Raw genomic sequence first — 25376 nt, forward strand, 5'->3', positions numbered from 1 at the left:
ATTTGTCACAAAACTCAACTAAGCCAATTCAAGAAAACTTGTCTTTTTTGTTTTTGCAGGAAACTTTAGTCTCTTCCTCCCCCACCCTTTTCTTCTTTTCTCTCTTTCTCTTAAATTTGTTACCCACCCTCTTTTTTTGTGTGTCTATATTACCGGCCCTAGTATAATCCCTTCATTAAAAATTGTTCAACATAGCCCCAAACAAAAAATTCTTTAACCAAGAGCATGACCCAAAAGAAAGGAAAATAAATAGTGAACAGTTCGGACAAAAAATAATCAGTAAAATATATTTTGCACAAAACCATTTATAACCCTAACATATAGAGGATTTAACCAAAAGAAGACAGCAACAACGAAAATAAATCACACTCCAGCTAGTAGTCTTGAAAAATAATGCAATGTCACTATTCCATCTGAAAGGTGCATCAGTTACCAATATCAGAAACAAACATGCAGAGATATCTTGATTCTTAGAACTAAAGTAAACATTACAACATCTGCCAACCCAAACCAAAAAATAACATTGGGCTGTTGTCAAACCAAGGAAAACTAGGATGGGATTATGTTGACCCAAAGGGGAACAAAAAGGAAAATAAAAAATAAAAGGGAGCAAGTCCAAAAAAAAAAAAAAGGGAGAAAGGTATAAATTAGGTCCTCAGCCTCAATATAATGGCATAATAGAACCTTGTGGCGCTAACCAAGTGAATAATACAATGGAAGAGGCCAACAAAAACAATGGCCAATTCCAGCAAGCTTCTGTTAGAAACATAGGCTACAACAAACTCTCCCATATTTTAGTGCAAGGCCTTTTAAGCATATTCATATAGAAGTGGAAAAGTCTACTTATCTACAATGGAGCAAAGTAATAACGCCAGGTAACTTCTTGTTCTTTGCAAACAGGATCCTTACTAAGTTACCCGTAATACGAGCTCATGTACAGCCTCACCCCAATTTCAAGGGGTCCATCATCACCACCAACAGCATGGAGTACCACCGGAATTGTTGAGAGAAGATGTACCGTGAGAGGGAAAACTGCAGGGTCAATTTCGGTCCTCGAATTGGGATCCCTGTTCTCACATCCATCAGAACCGTCCGATGCAACTTTCAGGTCATATGGATCAACCACGAAAGCAACTTCTTCAAACGCCCTCCATTTATTATGGCTACCCCTCCGGAATGCACGCCTATGAGCAGACATACTTAGCACCACCGATGATGTTGCTTCGAGCCACTCCACTGATAACCCTTCAACTTCATCATAATAGATGCGTTGCTCAATCTGAACATGAGAATACATATGAGACAATCAAAGCAAAATGCAACAGAAAGGCACCACATTGCATCATCATTTCATGTACAAAAGATGCATGTCAAGACTCAAGGTTAGACATGTAAATTCTAAGTTTGGCATCTAAAGCGAAATCATGATGTCACCGAAAGACTAACCCTTTATTGTTCATTGTCCAAACATAAAAGAGACATACATGTCAAGATTTCAGGTTAGGCAATTAGATCAAAATGTTTTTGTAGCTAATGTAATTCTTCTAGCCCATTATAAGCTTCCAAATAAGCCTACGGAATAGGAACAATTAATCAGCTTTTTCTAATCGTCTCAAATAAACTAGTCTAAGAAATGGGAATTGTTTCCCCATCAGAACATTTACCCGACTGTTCAAGTAATACAATACAGTTGTTCACAATGACTAATGCAAAAAAAAAAAAAAAATGCTGCCTTCAACAATCATGTGCAGTAAATCCTGAATGCATTAAGCTTTCTCTTACTTGGTGATGAAATGGAAGAAATTCCACTTTAGGGGAAAATAATAAGAAAAAAAAAGTTAAAAAAAAATAAAATAAAATTACTGGCACCTGTACTAAACAGAAACTAGAGATGAATGCAATTAGAAGTTACTTATATAAACTAAACTGAAAATTATATGCTACAGTTGGCTGCTAAGAGATAAAAGTTCTTTCTTTTTCTTGTGCGGTGGGGTGGGGGGTATACTCCGGGAATCAATTGAAATAGAACTAGCAAGTATAAGCCCTTCAGTTATTCTAGTGATAATTTGATTATTCTTCCAAAATGCTTCTCTATGTGCAAAGCAGAAATAAATAGAGTTGCAAGTTACTTACGGCTAGCTTCTGAATATAGATTGACATGAATCTTGGGCCCAGTCCCAGAACCCTTGCTTCAGACAATAAGATCTGCAATATAGAAGAAAGTATTCAGAATCAAATTTTATGAATAAAACACAGCATAAACAACAAAAAGCTTCTCAATATAACAAACAGGAGTTTCATAAATAACAGTAGTTTATGAAATGTTTGGAAAGAATTGAGATTTATAGCCCCAAAAATCAGTTACTAGTTAATATAACTTCAAATCTTTAATCTTTAGAACATCATGAATGACATAACAAAATTGCCTAGGACCATAGCACTTCTTAACAATATGTAGGAGACAATCTGTATAATTAAAACAAGGCATTCTAAATTCAGAAATCATTGCCACATTAAGTCAGATCCCAATATCAAATATAAACTGAAACCATGCCACCTTTCTCGACCACAAATAGTGTTGTTGGGGAAAAGGAGAAGAAGAAGGCGTTAAAAGGATTATAAAAGCAATCCAATGTCACTATAAAAAACTCAGTGACAGTATAAAGCACAAAAGAAAAGAATATAATCATTGCAAAATTAGCACACAATAAATCAGGTTCTTAGCTACTATAAACTTCATATATTAATAAAAATGATCAAATAATCTAAATCTAGAATTGCAATTGAATAACAGAAATTAGGAGGATGATTCAGCAACAACTTTACCTCCTTCTTCAAGAAATGCCACATGTAAAGTTTATCACAAGCATCTTTAACATTTCGACTGGCTAGTTTTCTCTCATTGCAATAAGTAGCAACATCTGCAAGTACTTCCGTGGATGGGACTCCATGTTTCGAAGCTGCAGCTGATAGAGCTTCCCTGCCTTCCACAGATTCTGCAGCATTCTTATCAAAGATAATGCCTGTGAAACATCGCTGCAATTCCTCTTCCTTGTTAACTAGCAATGCCTTACGATGCTTTAGATATAATTCCTCAGCCTCCAAAGCAGCAAGTAGTGTCCTATGAACAACAATATCAGGATACCGCCGCAGTGGTGATGTAAAGTGAGTGTAAAAAGGAACAGCTAATGCATAATGACCCCACTCATGCTTCCTTTCCTTTAACTGACCACTACAGAAGTAACATGCCAACTGCATTGGTCTTGTCGCATAGGAAATAAGAATATCAAAAAGCACAGAGTCATCCTTCAGCTTTTCCTTAATCAGATCTAGTGACCGATGGAACTGGCCAGACGAAGATGTGTCCAATTTTAAACCATGCTTCTGACAGAATGCCACAAACTCTCCCAGTTTTCGCATATTAGGTTCAGGATGCCTTCGCAATAATGCATTATCAGGATAAACTCTACAAATGACTTCAGCTGCTGTTGTATTGGCCAAAAGCATAAATTCCTCAACAAGAAAATTTGATTCTTTCCGTTCAGAAAGTATAAGGTCATAAGGAAGTCCATACTCATCAAACAGGAAAGCAACTTTAGGATTTTCAAGCCTTAGAGCCCCATCATTGAACCTCTTATGTTTCAAAACATTTGAAATTTCACATAAGCTCTTCACAGAAGTAATAATGTCAGGCCATCCAAATTGACCATGCACCTTTGGGTAGCTCTCTCCTATGATGTTTGAACTTTCAAAATCAACTGCCCCATCAATAATATCCTGAGCAAGTTCGTATGAAAGCTTACAACAAGACTGGATAACACTACGACCAATCCAACGGTTCACAACATCCCCAGCAGGATTTATGTCAAGGAGCATTGAAACCGCCACTCGATCCACTCCAGGATTAAGTGAGCCTATATTGTCTGAAAATAATGCGGGTAACATTGGTATCTTTTTTTGCAACATATAGACAGTTGTTGACCTAAACTGAGCCTCATCATCTAAGACAGTGCCTGGTAAAACAAAGTATGATACATCGGCAATGTGGACACCTACTCTACAATTTCCATTAGGTAACTTCTCAATCGACAGTGCATCATCCAGATCAGTGGCAGTTGAAGGATCAATAGTAAATATGCACAGATTTCTAAGATCCAGTCTACTCTGCAATTCCTTTTCTGGCACCTCCCATGGAAAACATGGTAGGCAAGTCATAGCTTCAGGTGAAAATTCAGACTCACAAATCGTATTCTGAAACAGAATTGCATCTAAATGTGTCTGAACTTTGCTACCTTTTCCAAACACATGCAAGATGTGAGCTCTGGGAAAAAGACTCTCTTCTCCCCAATCATAAAGTTGTGCTGCTATCAGATCCATTTCAGTTGTCACATCACCACTTTGTAGTCTTTTCTTAATGTGTTCTGGCAAATCTCTAACAAAAAGCATCATTTTAGGAAATTTTGGATCAATTGGTGTCAACTGGATGTACTCATTATCAGAAACCAGATTCTTATTTTTCTTTGCATCTTTTCTGCTTACACCCTTGACAGAAATCCACTGCTTCACATTGAGTTGACCTACAATGCGCTCTCGACGTGGAGACTTCTCAATTATAGCAACCACCCTGGCAGTTGGTCTTTTGGAAGGGAAAGCATTAACTAAGGAGCACATCTTTTGCACTGCACTGATTACTTCAATTTGTTTGCTACAAGAACTCATATTCAAAGATTCAAAAGCAGCATTGTTCTGCCCATCAAAACTTTCATTGGCAGGTCTAACTGGATCTAAATGTGAAACTGGACCCAGGGAACCACTATCTTCATAGGCATACTTCTTTTCAGGAAAATGACAACTTTTATTAGGGTTGGGATAGACCTCAGTATCCTCCTGGTTTTGACTAGGGCAGTTTCTGCAATCAGCAGAGTCATAATTGGTATCTTTATCTTTATCTAACTCGCCTTTTCCTTTATAGATATTGCCAGCCACATCATCAGCTTCTCTGAGGAGACTACAATCTTCTGGTGTTGCATAATTGTTGCAAGTTCTGTTAGATCCTTTCATTTTTGTCCACGATGAGAATGAATCCATTGTAATAGCAACAATGTCACCTTCCACCTGCATAGCACAGTCAACGTTAACCTCTTCTAGATAAATGTAAAAGCCACAGTAAGTCAAATTTTGTTACTGTATCAACTAACGAAGTAGCACTGCAGCTTGCCAGCTCCATCAAAAAGTCATGCTTATAAATGACCCTAAAAATAAGTAGCAAAGGAGATGAAAGAATTCCATCCTAATCCTAATGCCAACAAGAAAATCATATACATGCAAAATTACAGAGAGAAGTCCATAAGAAGGGATGCACCTAGATTGTATGTGCTGGGAGTATATGCCCCACCAAGACCATGTAATTAACACTACATATAGTTATGCTATGTAATGTATTTCATAAATCCTTGTTCCCACCATCAGCTTAGTATGATTCTCAGTGTTTAGATTCTTCAATGTTAAATAGTAAGAGACAATAACATAAATTGCTTATACATAATAATAAATTAAAATCAAACTCATTACCTTATATTATTGAATTTTTATATGGGCACATGAATACTTTCTTCTTTTTTCTTTTTTTTTTTAATAAATAAATAAATGTGTTAGTTTTATTCTCCATCATTCTGCTGAACACCCAAGAAGATTTCATAAAGAAACAATAAACATCTAAAATATAAAGCATCATAAAATCCCAGACTTACAGCTCTGTTCTGGGCTGGAATTCCGCTAATGAGTACATCTGTTGGCAATCCGTCAACTTTGCAGTATGCCTACATGTGCAGCAAATGTTTTTAATAATCACTACAATTACAGTACCAGGAAGCTCAAACTGAATTAACTAGAATGATAGAAAACCTCAAGTCTGTTGTGAGCATTCACTCGAAAGGAAGCTTTAAAAACATCACCCTTCTGCCAAAAAAAAAAAAAAGCAAAGTAAAGATAAGCTATTTGAGTAAGCACAGTTCAATTCCATAGTAACAGTAGCATCTTGATCAATTTTTCAGTCCAGTGCAACGAACTAACCTCAAGTGCCATCTCAACAGCTTCCATTGGCCAGTGTGGACTAAAATAACACCTTTGGGGGCAAAACCCTATCTGAGGGGGAGAAGGGACCAAATCTCCGTTCCAACCATTCCATGAATCTTGTGTTTGCGCATCGACGAATTGCGGCGGCGATTGCTCGTTGATATGCATTGGGGCTGCCGCTGCCGGAATCGAAACAAAAGTTGTATCATCGTGTTGCTGATCGTAACAGTAAGGAGCATTGTCACCTTGCTGCTTCATTGGGGAAGCCGTCGGAGTAGGCGCCGCAGTGCCGTCACCAAAGAATTCCGACGATACGCTACAGATCTCGTTCGCTGAATAGAAACTATGTTATCTTCAATGTGAAAATTGATAAAAAGTAAAGAGATTGAAGCAGAAAACGAAAGGCGAAAGAGTGCACCTGAGGAGGAAGTAGGGTTTTGTTTGGAACGACGATTGGAACGTCGTTTTTTCTTCTTCTCCTTTTCCACATTATTATTATTATTATTATTATTATTATTATTATTATTATTATTATTATTATCAAAGCCCTCCACAGTGGATTGTTCGGTTGCAGCTTTCATAGTTGCCCCCGAAGAAGAAGGGAGAAAAAAATCAATTATTTAAAAAAAAAAAAGAATAAATGGAAGAGAAACAACCCTAATAAGTGAAAAAATCTATGGATATATAGGGTTGGGAAGAATTAAAAAGATTGAGAAGAGGTTAGATTAGAGAATAGAGAAAGATTTGAAGAGAAGCAAGTTAGGAAAGAGTGAATAAAAAGAGAAGAGATTGGAAGTGGAAAGGAAAAGAAAAGGACCTTATCATTGGTCGGCGGGGACATTGGCGCCGACTATCCATTTTCTTTCCCTCCTAACTTCTTTTTTCTTTTTCTTTTTTTTTTATTTTACTTTTTCTTACCACTTTTTTTAATTTCTTTTTTTTTTTTTTTTTCTTTAGCCCACCGAACTCGACCTGCATTAGGAGTTCGAATGTTGGGCCAATTGTATCCATTCAATTTGCACTCTTATTATACGATGGACGAGTAGATTTATGTTTTACAAAAATATTTATTATCACCAATCTTTCAATTTCTAATAATATGAAAATAATATTTGATATGAAATATGAAAAGATTAAATATTGAATTTGTAAAGAAAATTTGTTTTATGTGAATAAGATGTAATCGAATTAAGAGATTTAGAATATAATAGAATTAATGTTACAAATTTTAAACCGACAAATAAATTTAGAGTGGAGCTTATATCCCCCCTCCCCCCTCCCCCCTCCCCCCTCCCCCCTCCTTCACTCATGGAGTCATTGTCACTTCCATATGGGCAGGATGTTCAAATCTAAACCGATTCAAATTAAATTGTTTATCTAATTTAATTTAAATTGAAAATCGATTAAAATCACACTAATTGGATTTAATTGGATTTTATTTTTTACAAACCGCTGGATCGGATCGGATTTCGGATCTACTTTTCATAACCGATCCAATCCAATCCAAACTGCACAATATACTATAATATTATTATTTTATTATTATATTTACAATTATACTTATAACATGTTCAATTTATTATACATTTTTATATTATTCAATATTATTATTATTTAATAAATATTTTATGTTCAAAATATTATTTATTTATTTATTTTAACTAACCTATAATTTTATTTCTATTGTTATGTTATCGTTGGCTTTTAAAAATATTGTTGAGACTTGTTATGTTATTGTTGATTATTTAAAATTTGATGTTAAGACTTGTTATATGTATTTAATTTTTTTAATTTACAAAACCGCAAATTCAATCCAATCCAAACCGCTTGAAATTGGATCGGATCGGATCGGATTTTTTTTAAAGTCATCCAATCTAAACCGCACTGCAAGCAAAATTAGTGTTCGGATCGGATAATTTTTTGACTCAAAATCGATCCAAACTGCACCGCAAACACCCCTAAACATAGGAGAAAGAAGTAAGAAGCAAGAAGCAAGAAACCATGTGTATAGAAAAGATATTTATTCAGCCACTTTATGTAGGTTTTTGGCACCTCTGGAAGCATGTGTATAAAAGTTTGTAAATAATTTTATTTTTTTAAAAACAAAATTTTTATTTTTTTTAAATATTTTTATTTAAAACTCAATTTTATTATTTAGAATGATTATAATATATTAATAGAATAAATTTTAATTTTAAAAAATGTAAGAGTTAATTTAAAAATCATATCTCTTTTGGTTTGATTTACAAATAAAAGAAAAATGAGAATTGAAATTTTTAAAAAAATTTAAACATTTATTTTATTTATTCTAAAGTAAGAAAAATTTAACTCTTGAGTGAATTTAATTCCTAACATTTCAAATAAGCTCTAAAAATGTTTAATTATTTTATAAGTAAATAGTTATTTCTGATTATAAAAGATTGAGACGTTGATAATATTGACTATGACTAATTTAAATAAACTTTATAACCATAAAATATTATATCTGTTTGACATTTTTAACCAAACGGTTAGCCTATGAAAGACATCGTTAATAATGTCATCTAAATCCCTTCTTTCTCTTCAAATACTCTCTTTATTCGCATCTTCTTTATAAAATCAAAACCCTAAGTCATCATCTTCTTTATAAAATCAAAACCCTAAGTCATCATCTTCCCTCATTCAATTTCCATTCCCATCAACACCACTCCCAACATATCCTCCGTTCCCATCACCACTTCAATTGCCATTCATGTCTCGGATTGAATCAATCCTCAACGAAACAAAGCCAATCAAAATCCCATTTTAACCGCCTTGTTGAAGTCGTTGACGAAGGTCGCAAAAGTAAAAGTTCTGACCTTTAAAACAGTACATTTTGACGCACGAACGTTGAAGTAGAAAAAAGAAGAAGAGGAGCATGTGTCTAATCTAAAAATGGTGAAATTGAAGGTAAAGTGATACATTTTAGTTCCTAAATCGAAGAAGAAATGTTGTTTGTGGTTAACACTAACAGAGTTATGCATGATAAATAGTAATAGTGTGAAAGTATGTGAGTGAATATTTCTATTTTAGGATAATGTTACAATTGAGAGAGGGAGGGTTAATACTTAATAGGTTGAAGAGAAAAAATTATTATTTTTTGTTGTTGTTGTTGTAGAGAGAGACAAAGAGAGAGTGAGGTTGATTTGTCACATAGACTAATATTTGATTAGAAATATCAAATGAATATAATTTTTTATGGTTATAAAGTTTATTTAAATTAGTCATGGTCAGTTAACGTTTTAATTTTTCATGATCAGAAATAGCTATTTACTCTTATTTTGTTAGTTTCTTATAGTTTTACTAAATTTATAATTAAATTTTTTTTATATAAAAATATTAAAATTAATAAAATATTCATTTTCAAATATATATGATCAAATATTTAATTAAGTTTTTAATTATGGATATTTTTAATTTATAAAAAAATATTCTGTTAACTCTAATATTTCTATACTAATAAAGACCTACTAATTATAAAATTAAAAATAATATACAAATTTAATTAAAAAAGATAAAAACTTAATTATAAATTTAATAAAATTATAGAGAATATAAAAACTAATTAAAACTATAGAAAAATCATCAAACTGGCTTGGCTTATTATGTTCGCTTCCATGGATATTTCAACCAAAAATAGTCATTCCTATCTACCATTTTTTCAAAGTCCCAGTGTGGATGCATATTCTCAAAATTAGTGTTATCTATTTCTAATATATTTTGAGAGTCTTCTGGAACATGAGTTAATACTACCAATTGATCAATTTTATTACCAAGAATTTTCTTTAAACTAGAGGGTAATCAGTCTAAACATGAACTCCTCAAATTCTTCAAGTTCTTCACAACCCATACATCATTCTACCTCCTTAAGCATAGACCGATTACCCTCTCATTTAAAGAAAATCCTTGGTAATAAAATTAATCAATTGGTAGAATTCACTCATGTTCCGGAAGACTCTCAAACCCCAGCCACTGAATACCCTTTTATAAGTCCATATTCTTTCTACCAAAGACAAAAGAAATCAACATTTACTTTCATCCGCCATCTCATTAATAGAAATCCTTCTTCTCCTCCCAAAGAAGTCATCCAGTCCTCCCATCTACAACAATGTGGTTTAAAAGCTACTACTACTGAACAGTATATAACCTTAGAAATCCCACAAGAACTCATTTAAAATTACCAAAACCAAGGCTACACTCATTTGTATCTAGGAGCAGTTAGGCTTATTCTTACCCTTCATAGAAGAAGATCCCTTCCGGTGACAGCTAAGGTTGCTCTTTTAGATACCACTTTCAAAGAATACCAACATGCTTTGATCGGAGCATTAGTAACTACACTCTCAAATGGAAGTGTCATTCTTACTATAGCTCCCAATTTTACCATGAGATTATCAGATCCAACGATATGTCAGAGGCTGAAAATCTAAATACAACTGGTTGGAGTGATTCAAGACTCTAATGCTGAATATGCCACCTTACATCACCAAGTCCTCTACAGAGTTCAAGACCATGCTCTTGATCTCAAAGTCTCAAATACTACTGGAAAAGCATTATTCATGTTCACAGATAATGCTAGAGGGCCAGCAATTGTAAACATTCCAAAAATGATCACTACTGATGAACTTTCTTCTATCATTCCACTGGAATGGATTACTGATTATGAGAAAGCTTTTTCAAAGGAATAGGTTGATGTTCATACTACAACACCTCCAACTATTACTCATAATAGTGATGGAACGGTAACTACTGTCTTCCAAAGACCTGAAATGATCAAACAAATTTCACTGCGAGGACCATCCTTCAGGAGGATTAATATGATCTCTCCTGTTCAGGTGCAAACAACTCATGATAAAAATGATCCACCTGTACATTTCTATGAGAATGAAAAATCTGTTTATGTTTCTCATATAAATGGCCACTTCATTTGGGATGTTGATCCCTCTATGTGTGATTCTGACGGTGACTGTGCTTACCAATGGAGTGATACTGATGATGAAGATTATGCTAGGCAACAGAGAAACAAGAAAAAGAAGAAGAAGTCACTACAAGCCTCTTGCTCCTATAAGAGGCCTGAGCCCCCTGATGATACAGATGCAGCACCAGTGCTCAGAAAGAAAAGACTGTCTCGCAAAGACTCTATGGATTACCTTTATCAGCCAGTCAATACGATCCCATGCATTGCCACCCTCAGATCTTATGAGAAAGAATTCCCACCTTTAGTGACCCAGACTGATGAAAAGAAAATCACTAGAAGACCTTACGTGATACCTCAAGGAATCAATCCACATGGACATCAAGTAACAACTCCTCAAGAGGAAGTACTTAATTGGCACACAGATAATGCAGTCAGCCAAAACAGAGTATTACTCCGAATAGATCACACTCTTGATGTTCTCATGGAAAAAACCGAAGATATCTCAGCACAACTAGGTTCAGTTGCAGAACAAGTTGCTGAACTCAGAGACCGGCTCTCTGCGCAAGCTTTTCAACTTGATTAGGAACTCAAGGCCTATATTGATAATAGGTACTTTGGCCCAGAATTTCACAAGAAAAATAGAGAACTAGATCAAGTTAAGGCCTAACTTCGACAAATTGAGATGGACAAAGGCAAAGCGGCTGTACCTCAAGCACTGGCTATAGATGCCTTATCCATGTATCCTAAATCATATCCCTCATATTTACCTGTTCTATTTTTCTCAACATATTCACCACCCGAAACCCCAGATTATGACTCTATTTTCAAATCCACCTATCATTTAGCCAGACAAGCAAACGCTAAAAGGTCTATCTCTCCTCAAGGACGGCATTACTCGTCCCAGCCTCAGCCACAGCCACTTCAGTCTGAACCACCTCTCCAACCCAGACCCCGTCCTCCTTGGAAACTAGAAATTTTTTTCAGAGAAGATACCCCATTTAATGCCCCTACAAAAGATAAGGACATCAAAGAAGGGTCACCTACCCCAGGACGGTCAATTAATACCCTTGCTCTGGATAAATCACATAGTGAGGAAATCACTGATGAATCTGATCCTGATGATGACACTGTTAAATCCGGTGAAGAAACTGCTGACTGGTTCGAAGAAGACTATGAGGCAGACCTTTCAGCAATAGCCATGGTCAACCCTGTAGAAGAAGAAGAAGAGGAAGTAATCTCTGAAAGGGATGAACCAGCAACTTCAACTAATCCTGCTTATGCAGGATCCTTTGAAGTAAAAACACCCAACAAGTAGTTCACCTTTAATGATATCCCACCTGCAAGATACAGAGAAAGGTTAAATGAATTTAGTGCTTGGATTGAAACTACCATGGCCAATCCAAATCTTTCAAGCAGACAAGTTCTTGCAGATTTCATAAATCGAATGACTGACAATCTCAGAGAATGGGCTAACAACCTTTCTGAGTATGAGAGACTCCAGCATATTAATGGTACTCCTTCTCAGTTTTTGGGAATAATACATCAAGAATTCTTGGGAGATATTACAATTATCCAGAAAAGAAATTCTCAAGAATATTTTGAAATGAAGTGTTGTTCACTCAACAGAAAAGACTTGGGGAGACATTACAAGAAGATGGCTGCTAAATATTATCCTCTTGGAGGAAATAATAACCCGCCACTCAAACAAGTCTTCATGGCATCCTTGCCAGATGAACTTCAGCCAGAGTTACAGCGGATGATGATGACTCTTCATAAAGAAGTGGCTACCAGTACCATTGGAGAAATATACCAGTTGGCTCTAGCTACTCTAGACAAATTGTGTGAACAACAACAAATGTTCAAATAGCTCAACAAAAATTCAGGCAAATTCAAAGGAGCATGCAATAAATCCTACTTGAAGGTCAAATGCAAAGAGCCAAGCATCTGTGAATGTAAGCCAAAGAAGAAGACACATTGGCAACCACCAATTAGAACATTCCACCAGAAAGCATTCAGAAGGGGAAGGAAGAAGAAAAAATAACGTTATTTCAAAAGAAGAACACCCCATACTAAGTCAAATAAATGCTTCATTTGTGGAAAGCAAGGCCACTTTGCTAAATCATGTCCTCATAAGACAAAGAAGGAGATAAATATGCTTCAGTCTTTAATGGATGCAGCTTCCGTCGAAGATGAAGAAGAACTTGAATCAGTACTTGAGGAACAAGAAAGCAAAAATGGTGAAACTGAATATGTCTTCTAAGATTCTGATTCAGAAGAAGACCTCCCACAAAAGAGGTCAATATTTTCCATATCCTCCATTGCTTCTATCACCACAAGAATTCCTAAAGGATCAAGCTTCCCAGAAGAAGAACTTGGATACCTTGGATCCTTGGGAATAAAACAGATTGATGGTACTCCTCATCCTCATTTCGATTTAAAAGTCAAGACATCCGTCTATGACAAACCAATAAAGGCTGTTGCACTAATGGATACTGGATCTTGTGCCACTGTCCTAAAACCTCATGTCTTACCAAAAGAAATGCGGGCACCTTTTTCCAAGAGGTTCGCAGTAGCTAATAGTGAAATCTTCACCATCAATCTCATTTCTAAAAAACCATTGGATTAGAGATATTTGCAAGCCAGACCACTTGGCTTAGGGTACTGGGAAGTTATCTCCCAGACAAAGATGTTCTGTTCGATTTTGATGCATTCTTCCGAACTCATGGACTACATATCAAACCCACTGGCCTAAGTTACAAAGGGTAATTTTTGCCTTTTACAGGAATACAAAGCATCCTTGAAATCTAAGAAGCTCCAGAAGAATATAAGGAGATCTAGCAACTACTCCTCAGTGCCTGTTGTGACAGTCACGATCAATTCAACCACCCTGCACCTTTGTGGAAGAATTCAGAATTTTATGTTCGTCTCCCTTTTAGAAAGAATGAGGACATCAACCTGACAAAAGCCACACACTCAGGGATGAATCCTGAAGATCTCAAGTTGGCAAGAGCTGAATGTGCAGCCCTTCTTGTTCAAGGACTCATTGAACCAACCAACTCTAACTGGGCGTGTCAAGCATTCTATGTTGAAAAAAGGGCCGAACAAAATAGAGGAAAAAAAAAGCTTGTTATTAATTATAAGCCACTTAATGTCTTTTTACAAGATGATAAGTTTCCTCTACCAAGGATCTCAGTTATTACACAGAGGTTAAGTGGAGCAAAAATATTCAGCAAGTTTGACCTAAAGGCTGGCTTTTGGCAAATTGGACTCCATCCTGCAGATAAGTACAAAACAGCATTCTGTATCCCTGAATCCCAATATCAATGGACAGTAATGCCGTTTGGACTCAAAGTAGCCCCATCTCTTTTTCAAAAAGTCATGACCAAAATCTTTGAGCCCATACTATATTTTACACTTATTTACATTGATGATATATTACTGTTCTCAAAAGACAATAAAACCCACAAGGCATTTCTGGCCCAGTTCACTCAAATTGTCAAAAAACAGGGAATCATGCTATCATAAAAAAAGAGCTCTCTTGCTAAAACAAAAATTGAGTTCCTCGGGATGGTCTTCGAAGATGGATTTTTTCAACCAGGAGATCATATTGCCAAAGAATTAATCCACTTCCGTGATGAAAATATGACGGTCAAACAAGTCCAACAATTCTTGGGATTTGTAAACTACATCAGAGACTTTATCCCAGATGTGACCAGACACACCAGCCAGCTGTCAAGACTCCTCAAAAAGAAGCCCTCCCATGGGGACTTGAACAAACCACAGTTGTCAGAACCCTGAAGAAGATAGCACAAGACCCCCCTCCTTTAAAGATTCCCAGCACAGGGAAAAGGATACTACAGATAGATGCTAGTGATGAATTCTGGGGAGCTGTGCTACTTGAAAAAATTGATGGGATAAGACACTACTGTGCGCATGCTAGTGGACAATTCAAAGAATCTGAAAAACATTACCATGCCACTTACAAAAAGATTCTTGCTGTTAAAAAAGGGATAGAAAAATTCAATTTTCACCTCAGTTCTTATCATTTCACTGTGGAAATAGATAACACCTCTTTTCCATCAATGCTGGAAATCAAGAAAAAAATCCTGCCAGATTCTCAATTGCTACGATGGAAAGACTGGTTTTCTCGCTATAAATTCGAAGTGAGACACATAAAAGGACACCAAAACACACTTGTTGGTTTTCTCTCCAGACCTACCAAAGAACCAATTCCAAAACCAATCCATTATATCTGCACTATGAGTTCCTACAATCCTTCATACACCATTCTATTCCCTGATTGTCCGCTCCATAGAAGCCCATACAGAAGAAAGATTGGTCCTTTTTCACTCAAAGCAAAACCCCAGACAGAATTTCAAATAAATTGTCTAGCCAGACAAACCTTGTTTTACTCGTTACACCAGCTCCTTATCATAACCCAAATCCATCCAAACCCAAGGTACTTCAACATGGATACCCCTTTTTGCACTATACCAATAATTCAAGGACCTATACCAGAGGAAATGATGTGGTATATTTGGGCTCTGTCTTCCTTATATACATGTGCCATCATAGTGCCAATTTTCTCTGTATACCATATCCTGTGTAACCGCACTCAATCACAATCTCATCTAGTCCAGTTATTCTCTATGTATGCTCCACTTGATGCATGGAGAGGAATGTTATATAACATGCTTGACCGGCACCAACTGTGGGATAAATCCTCTCAGGAAAAATGAAAATTTTGTTGTTTTATCACTTTACAGAGGAATTATTTTACCGAGAGAGACTCACACACTATGAACAGGGTTGATATTGTTGGATACTCTACTATATGGCCCACATATAAAAAGACAGTCCTAAATGCCTTAGCCAAATACTCTTTTTATGCTCCAAGAGACCAGCCCAGCACGTCTAGACATGTCCCACAGAAATTCTGATGAAGATCTGAATTCTGAAGATCTAAATGGAAGAGTATATGCTTTACCACCAAGCCCAACCAGAGTTGATGCAGGGATACCTAATGACGCTGAAGGCCCATACTCAGATCTATATGACCCGTATCTACAGGATGCCCAAGATCCTAATGAAGGAAACACTGAAGACCCGTTTACCTATCTACAAGACCCGGACATGGATCTTAGAGCTGTCAATTTGGCTTCTGATGAGACATCATCCTTCTCAGATGGTGATGGGACCCTTCCAGAAGACTATTTCAAACCATCCCTTTATTAGGACAATGTCCCCACTATGTATAATTATTGAGTGCACTAAAATAAAGTGACCTCTGTCACATAACTTAGAAAGACCAGAACGAGATAAGGCTTATCCTTATCCTCAAGCTGGCATTGTATGATAGGTTTGTTTAGATTCTGTAAGATATTATTGCTATCTAGAGACCTCTATAAAATGAGGAGCTCACCTCAATTGTAGTCAGATCTCAATGAACATTGTAATATATCCACTTTTTCTATCTTACAAAATGTTCTAAATTTTCCTTCTCTCTCTGAAAGCTTAGCTAGTGTTATTTCCTTCTCCCTCAATCCAGTGCCATAAAGTATGCTCTGAGCTTGCCTCTGCAGAGGATCCAGATCATCAGAAAATGGCATGGATAGGATCCACAGAAATTTCTCATAGTGAAAAAGGGACTCAATGTTATAATACTAAGTTTTGCTCGGACCCTTTAATCTCACTCATAAAAATGGTTGTAAAGAGTGACTGGGATAAGCATACAATGTATTGTATCATTGTCCTCCTGAAGTACTGGAGATCCACCCCTGTTTATTTGCTCTTTTTATCCATTTTTAATCTCAATAATAATTAATAATTAAATTTTGGTTTATTTTCATGTATTTCAAGCACGAATGTTAGTTTTGTGATTCTACAAAATAAAATGAAACATTGTACTATTAAGTAAGGTAGTATTTGGTATGGAATATTAGGATTGAGATTGAAAAACTGAAATTTAGTATTGTGTTTTGGTTATTAGAGACTGAAATTAAAATTTTAGTCTCAAAACATAAAATTTTATTAATATTTTTTTAAATATTTTCGTTAAAAATTTCATATTTTAAGTCTATTATCTATCTTTAATTTCACCCCACTTCTCACCCTATCACTACACTTCTGTCATCATCGAATTCTACCACCACCAATAATAATAATAATAATAATAATAATAATAATAATAATAATAATAATAATAATAATAATAATAATATTATTATTATTATTATTATTATTATTAAAAATAACAACAATCTCATAAATATATGTCAAAATTAGATTCAACAATCTCATAACACAAGAAGAGGACTTCAAAATCAAAATAGAAAATAAAAAAAAGTAAAAAAGAAGACAGTACATAAAAAGATAGAAGAAAGGAAAAAAGGAAGAGGAAACAATGATGATAGAGAGAGAAGCAACCACCGTCGCTGCCAATAAGAGAGGAGACGGTGAGGATCTTTAGTTTTTTGGAGTTCCTCAAGAGGAGGGAGAGCACAGATCAAGAACTCGAATAGAGGTAGCGGCACAGCGCAGAATTGGAACAGAGGCGGGGCGGTAGTCCATTGGTGACACGACTAAACATAGGACGCAACAAACACAGTGCCGTTGTTGCTATGGAGGGACGAAAACTGTCGTCGCTGGTTTGCCAGAAAAAGAGAAAGACAGAGAGAAGAAGAAAGAGAGAAAGAGGATGACTGATGTAGGGTTTTGTTTTTATTCTTTTTAAATAGTTATAAATATTTTTGTAATTTTATTTATTTAAATTTTTATTTTTATTTTAAATTAAATAAGATATTGAGGCATAATTTAATTTTATACGAATTATAATATAAAAACTTAATTCAATTTCTATTTTTCAATTTATGTTTCTGTCTCATAAGTTTTATTTCTTCGGTCTCTCTACTAACTACTACAAAAAAGAATAATGTTTTTCTTTCCTCTCTGATAATTATTAGTAACAAACAACATAATCTTTTAAACTAGTAAACTAGGAAGAGCTCAAGCTGACATGAAATTTTTCTATAATTTAGATTTTTTGTAAAATTATTTTTAACAACATGCACAAGTTTCATCTCAGTTATATATCTATGTATGTAATTATGTATCTATTTGTAGTGTAGGACTTAGGTTTCAATCATTACCAATTGTATTTATAGGTTTTAGTAGGGTTGATAATTTTTTAGGCTTTTATGTATAGTCAATAGTAGGGGTATGACTTTTCATTATACTTGGCTCACACTTTATGTTTTTGTGCTTGTGTATACAGATAAAAAAGGTTAGAGGCCCTCATTTCAGAAAAGTATGGTTACAAGTTTTTGAAAAAGAGACTAAATTAAGTTTAAAAAAATCAAAATAAAAATAAAAACATTATAAAGGTGAAGTAATAAAAGTGAATATCTATACCAAAAGATAAAGTTGTATTGAAAAAGAGTGGATAGGGTAAATATTAGGAATGATAAGGGTTACATAGGTGTGTTCTTTGATGCAGAGATCTAAAGATTTAGAAGTTCAATTCATCGATTGTTTACTTATATTTTTCTCTTTGATATATTTTCGTTTATTCCATTAGAAGATTATTCATGGTTTTGTTTCTAGGATGTGATTTGTAGCATTTAGATATTTTTTTTTTGCATCATGTAGAAGTGGTTTTGGTGATTGGTGGTTGTTTGGTTTTCCCCCAAAATCTGGATTTGTATTCTGACAAGGGATAAGGTTTGTGATTGTAAATCTGATGTCATTGATTCTGTAGATTTCTTCTTTTGTTTTCTTTTTATTTTTAAATTCAAATTTTTTTGTTTATTTCATTAGAAGATTATTCATGGTTTTGTTTTTAGGATGTGGTTTGTAGCATTCAGATATTTGTGATGTATGACGTAGAAGTGGTTTTGGTAATTGGTGGTTGTTTGGTTTTCTCCCAAAATCTGGATTTGGATTCTGACAAGTGATAAGGTTTGTGATTGTAGATCTGATGTCATTGATTCTGTAGATTTCTTCTGTTGTTTTCTTTTTATTTTTAAATTCGCATTTTTTTTATTATACATCATGTAAATGCTTTATGCTTTTCGTTTCATCTTTATTTGCATGTGTCTACTCTATAGAATGAAGGCTTACTTGATTTGATGTTTGATAGAGATCTTTTATGGAGATGTGAGATGTGTGAATGTGGAGTAGTTGGTGGTTGTCAGTATAAACTTCCGTGGTATTAAAAATGGTAGTTTCCTTATCATATCATTTCTTTTCCTAAGAAAACCCTAAATTAGTGTATGAGAAACCTCAGTTCTTTCTGGATTTGCAAGGTGAACAATCTTTATTTCCCTCCATTTTGCTAAAAAAATTGAATTCAAATTTGAAGCTATTCATATGACGTTTTCTATAAAAGAGGGTTGAAGTGATAAGAGTAGTGCAGATCATTGGCTTTGTTCATCTTTCATGTATCTTCATATTGTTGTTGTTTTCTTTTCTACAAGTGTTTTAGTGCGTTCAAATGAGTCCATCTTTTGATGCTATTAGCAAGATTGTTCCTGCAAGAGAGGCTTGGAGGCTTAAGGTGAGGTTAATTAGAGCTTAGATTGTTCCAAGCTTTGGAAATCCAAATTCTCCAAATTCAATGGAGCTCATTTTGGTGGATGAAAATGTTAGTGATTTTATTGATAGTATATTTTGAGTTAGCATATTGATATTTCTTTTGTTGCTGACTAACATGTATTCTGGTTTTTTATTGTTTATAGTCAAACAAAATTCAGGCCACTATAAGGAGGCAACTTATCAACAAGTTTAAAGATAATATTCTTGAAGGAAATTGCTACAAGATGTGTTATTTCTCTGTTGTTCCAAATCATGGCTCTTATAGAGCTACAAAACATGAGTTTAAGCTTATATTTCTCTTCCGAACAACAGTAACAACTATACCAGATGATATCATACCTAGAGTCTGTTTTACTCTATATCCTTTTGAGGAGATATTGCAAATGAGCCAAGATCATGATTATTTAGTTGGTGAGTGGTTTTGTATTATTCTTTTCATTATTGAGATTATGTGTTGTTAATCCTATTATGTATTATTTCATTTTTTTACGTTTTTTAAATGTGCTTGCAGATATTATTGGGTTGCTGACTTTAGTTGGGGAGGAAAAGACTTATGATAAAGGTGGAAAAACAATCAAAATAGTTGTTGTGGAGCTTTCTTCCCAGAAGTCTGTTGCTTCATTACTTTCTTATTTTAGCATATGGTTTTCTTTTAGTTTTTTGTTTTCTTTATTTTCTATGTTACAATTTGTTGTGTTTTATTTGTAGGATGGTGCTTAGCTGCGCCCTATTTGGAGAATATGTGGATCAATTAAATCCTTTTCTTTCTTCTGGTTATGTTGAACAACCAGTAGTGATTCTTCAACTTGCCAAAGTTAAGCTTTTTCGAGGTACTGTTGTTGAATGTTGCGCTATCATGATTTTTTTAAACTCTTTCTTTACATTGTTGATATAAGATTTCTTCAAAAAGGTTGCTGATATTTTTTTTCTCCTTTTTAGGTTAACCTAGGTTGTAAAATGTCATGAAAGCAACAAAAATATATTTTAATCCTGACTTGGCAAAGGTTGTTGATTTCAGGAAGAGGTTTGTGTAGTACTATTTTCGATATATTTAGTTTTATTTATTTTTATGTATGTTTGAATATGTCGAAAAAAACATTAAGATTGTTCCCTCATTGTCATTTTGTTAGCATGGTAAAGCAAGGGATAAATGGGACTCAGCCGTTGTTCATTGCTAATGAAGGAAAAACTATCTCATTGGAGGATGACTTCATGAGGTTGACTAAGAAATCTACAATAGATGAGTTGCAAGAAAACAAAGAGGTTAAAAAAAACTCTTTTATCTGATTTGTAGCAATTTGTTTTCGTTCTTGATTATTAAATCCTCTAAAATTTTGATTCTTTAATTTTTATGGTTTTTTTTAATGGCTTTGGTTTTTATTTTTTATGCTTTGTAGGATGGGACCTTTGTCATTCTAAGTACTATTACTGATGTCGTAGAAGAGGGGTGTTAGTGGTATTCTACCTGTGTTTGTGGGAAGGAAGTACATCCTAAGTCTGGTGTTTACTTTTGTGATATGTGCATGCATCATTTGACAAATGTGATCCCAAGATTTCTGTCATGTGACATTCTTGCTTTTTTCATTTACTATGTGGTTTTTATTTATGAGTAATCTGGTCTTTTAATGTGTTGAATAAACTATTGAGATATGATGACTATTATTTTTATGATCGTATTTCTTTTTTTTATAGGTATAGGCTCAAGGTAGTTGTATTAGATGAAACTGGACAGGGTATATTTGTCCTCTTTGATCGTGAAACAACCTATTTGGTTAAAAAAACATGTGCTGACCTATTTAATGATGTACAGAAAGATTCAAAGGTGTGTCAGATTTGTTTTTCTCTGTTTTCATGAAAGAAAAACAGAAAGTGGTTTATTGGTTTTATTCAAAATGGTTGTAATATTGATGGTAGCATTTATTTCTTTCTTTGTAGGTCCTCTGTGGGGATGAATACCCTATCATTTTTAGAAATTTAGAGGGCAAAAAAGTCTTGCTAAAAGTGGATACTAAGTCTCTTGGTGTTGATAGATATTTTGGAACTTTTCGTGTGAAGAGGATTTGTGATGATGCTGCAATTCTTTCAATGTTTGAGCTTGCTCAGACTGAAATAACACCTTTGAAGGTACTTAATCTATTTATAGGTGGCATGTTTCATTTTTTTTGTCTTGGTCCTTTGATATCTATTTTTTCCTCTTTTATGTCTTTTGTTTTATTATTTAAAGGATGCACCTATTCCTGTATTTGGCCCTGAGCTGGGTGAAACTTCTAATACAAAATGTGTAGAGAATACTGTTATGTCATCTTTTCTTCAGAAAGGAGCAAATGTTGCTAGACTTGATGATATACACTTAGATATGGATGGTGTTAAGGAGGTTGATATTCAGGACCATTCTATTGATAGTGATGAGAATGTGGTGTTGTCGGATGATATTGCCTCACTTATTCGGTCTGATGTTGAGGAGACTCAGGTGATACTCGATTTATTGCTTGATTTTGAATAATTCTTATTCATCATTATAATCAGTTTTCTGTGGAGTTTCAGTAGGTTTTTATCTTACTAGGTGATCCTCTTTTTTTGGATGCTTTCCTTTTTCTATTTTGTTTTCTTGTGTAGGATTTGCTCTCACACCTTTTAGATGACTCAAGGAAAGTTAATGTGTCTAATGTTGTTCAGAAAGATGTAGTATGTTTAAAAGTGAAGAGAAATCATGAGGCTGACTTTGAGAAGGATCTTGAGGATACTGTTGCTCATTGCTCTAAGATAATCAAGATTGAATATATTTAAGATGGGTGTTTATGGATGAAAAGCTAGTTGCTGTCTTAGGTCTATGAAGTTAGATTCACGTAATATGTTTTATCTTTGTTATGGTGGATTACATGTGAGGTTTATTAATCTTCCTCTTTTTTGAGGTGTGTCCAGCTGCTAGGAGAGCCATCTTTGTTCCTCTTTCTTTTTTGGAAGAGCTTTTGCGTTTTGAAGTGCTAGGATATTCAAGCAAATTAGTGGTTCTTTTGTTCTAGGTGTTATCTTTATCTTTTTTGTTTCAAAGAGAATATGTGCTACATTCAAATATGCTTTGCTAGATATTGGACACAGTGTCATATAGTTGGAGGAGTGTAGGTCAAGTCATAGTGTAGATGTATATGTCCACTGTTGTGAATTTAAGTAATGAATGTAGTTCTTATGATATTAATTATAATATGCAGCAGGTTTATTAATTTGCATTGTATGATGATGATTATTTACTTTTAAAATCTATTTTACCGATAATTGGCATTAAATATCAAATATGATAATCATTACTTTAGAGTTCGCTAATGTTTAACTATACAATGATTTTCAATTAAATATTTTTTGCCAAATACAAATAGCAATGTGGCAATTATTTTAAATAATCAATTTTTTTTTTCAAATAAGAAACAAAGATATGAAGGAGACGTCTAGCTCTTATAGATATACAGATATATATCGATACATGCGTAGGGAGAGATATCGATACATGCGTAAGGAGAGACATATAGAGAGTTATTTTCATTGTTCATGAGTGCTTTTTTTTAGAGAAAAATAGAAAATATATAAATAAGTATATTAGATTGCTGCTGCTAAATAGTTATATCATCCTTTGGAACTTATTTTTTTCGTGGAGGTCACTATTGTATTTTTCCTATTCATCATGCCTATTGATTTTGCTTTGGCAAGGTTGAATAGGATAAATATTTTGAAGAGAAAAAAAGCATTCAAGTTACAGCAAACAAGTGGTGTGTTATTGCATGTTTTTTCTTTTTGATTTTTTATGTAGTATTATTAGTAATAAAAATTTTATATCGTTAATGTTGGGGTTCATAAATTTTTTCGTTCAATTTATTGTTGGTTTCTTATGCAGTTACTAAGGCAAGAATTGTAACTCAAGCAACTCAATTTAATTATTGTAAGTGTTTGTAATTTGATTAAATATATTGTTTTAAATGTGCATGATCCAACATTTTTTCTTTTTGTATATTTTCTCTAATTTATTTATAATCTTTTTCAATATTTCTAGCTAGCTGTCTTCCAACAAGTTCATCTATTACTATGTCAGGTAGGATTATAATGAAATTTAAAAAATAAAAACATATATTATATTTATTTATTTTCATTAAATATAGTAATTTATAATTGTCTTTCTGGTTAGGATTTTTTTTAAATTGTCATTTTATTAACAGATGTAATTGATCTTTCCATAAATATTAGACCTATAGAAGATGATATTGCTGATCATCCGTTATTTGTACAGAGTGAAATATAAGGTTATATTATTTATTTATTAAATTGAAGTTTTAAAATAATGTATTCATATTTTTTTCTTTTAGAATGTCTTGATATCGGTGATCCTGATTGTGCATGTGTTTGGTGTGGAGCTCTTTTTTAGTATTTAGAACGTGTTGAAAAAGATTCAAGACAAAATCAACCTATATTTTCTATGTGCTGTACTAAAGGGAAGGTTCAATTACCGTTTTTACAAAGAGCATCAGATTTATTGGTTAATTTAATTACGGAAAATTTTTGGTAACCAAAGAAAATTAGCCAAAAACAGCCATAACTTGTCTTATTTAGCATTTATTAATTGTTGCAAAGAAAATTAGCCAAAAACAGCCATAACTTGCCTTATTTAGCATTTATTAATTGTTGCGATAATTAATGAATGCTAAATAAGGCAAGTTCTGACTGTATTTTTTGTCTCCCTAGCATTACCCATTTAATTAATGGTACGGATGCAAAGAGCCAATATTTTCAAAAGAATATACGATCGTACAATAGTATGTTTGCATTCACATCATTTGGAGGTAAAGTTGTTAGTTCTATTAACAATAGTCAGGGTCCACCCCAATTTATTGTTAGTGGACAAAACTATCATAGAATTGGTAGTTTATTACCCTCAGATGGTGAAAGACCTAAATTTGCACAACTCTACATTTATGACACAGTGCATGAAGTTAATAATCGACAAAGTATTTTTAGGTATGTTTTTGTTTAAATATTAGCGCAATGAATATTATAATATTGTTATTATTATTCATTTATTCTATAAGTTTCTATAATTTTGTTTATTTTTTCAGCCATGGATCAGATGTGGATACAGAATTGATTGTTAGTCTAATACATATGATTGATGAACATAATATGGTAGCAAAGTCATTTCGAAGAGTTAGAGGATTCTATGAGAATCATCAATCAGAAATTTTTAATCTTAGAATATTCTCTCATAGATCTTTTGATCGAAGAACATATAATTCTCCCTCTTGTGATGAGATTGCTGCTTTGATTGTTGGTGATTTTGATAGTTCAGATCAAGGGCGAGATATTATTCTTCGATCTATAGATGGCCAATTGAAGCGAATTTATGAAACTCATCCTTTATACTGGCCATTATAATATCCTTTGCTTTTTTCCTATGGTGAAAATGGTTTTGAGAATAATATACCTTATAGAGGTGTTCAAACTATAAATGTGCGTGGAAGAAGAACTAAAGTTTCTTTGCGGGAGTTCATATTTTTTCGGTTACAAATTAGAGAGACAAAAGAAAGCATTATTCATAAAGCTAGAAGATTGTTTCAATAGTTTGTTGTTGATAGTTTTTCAATGGTTGAGTCACAACGACTTTATGAGATACGGAAGAAACAAAGTACTATACATGGAGAATTTTTTAGTGGAATTGAAGAAGTTATATAGCATGGAGATACAGAAGCTTCCTCAATTGGTACACGTATTATTTTACCTTCTTCTTTCACTGGTG

The 25376-nt window shown here is 33.9% G+C and overlaps 2 protein-coding genes across 2 annotated transcripts; one reads left to right on the plus strand and one right to left on the minus strand.

Annotated features, from left to right (window-relative positions):
* Positions 1-379: 379 nt before the first annotated feature.
* Positions 380-6908, minus strand: LOC107606080 (Ribonuclease II/R family protein). The gene is made up of 7 exons (XM_016308044.3): positions 6494-6908; positions 6073-6407; positions 5905-5958; positions 5751-5819; positions 2827-5115; positions 2134-2205; positions 380-1279 (listed from the first exon to the last, which is right to left on the minus strand). The coding sequence occupies exons 1-7, from the start codon at positions 6654-6656 to the stop codon at positions 914-916; spliced, it is 3348 nt and encodes a 1115-aa protein (XP_016163530.2). The 5' UTR covers positions 6657-6908; the 3' UTR covers positions 380-913.
* Positions 6909-19499: 12591 nt separating this feature from the next.
* LOC110264398 (uncharacterized) lies at positions 19500-22387 on the plus strand. The gene is made up of 10 exons (XM_088495080.1): positions 19500-19562; positions 19744-20011; positions 20112-20208; positions 20309-20430; positions 20570-20624; positions 20731-20817; positions 21293-21422; positions 21536-21724; positions 21825-22070; positions 22217-22387. The coding sequence occupies exons 1-10, from the start codon at positions 19500-19502 to the stop codon at positions 22385-22387; spliced, it is 1428 nt and encodes a 475-aa protein (XP_088351206.1).
* Positions 22388-25376: the final 2989 nt, after the last annotated feature.

Source organism: Arachis ipaensis, chromosome B7 (assembly GCF_059453495.1).
Source record: "Arachis ipaensis isolate K30076 ecotype BB chromosome B7, ASM5945349v1, whole genome shotgun sequence".
In the NCBI taxonomy this organism is placed as follows: Eukaryota; Viridiplantae; Streptophyta; class Magnoliopsida; order Fabales; family Fabaceae; genus Arachis; species Arachis ipaensis.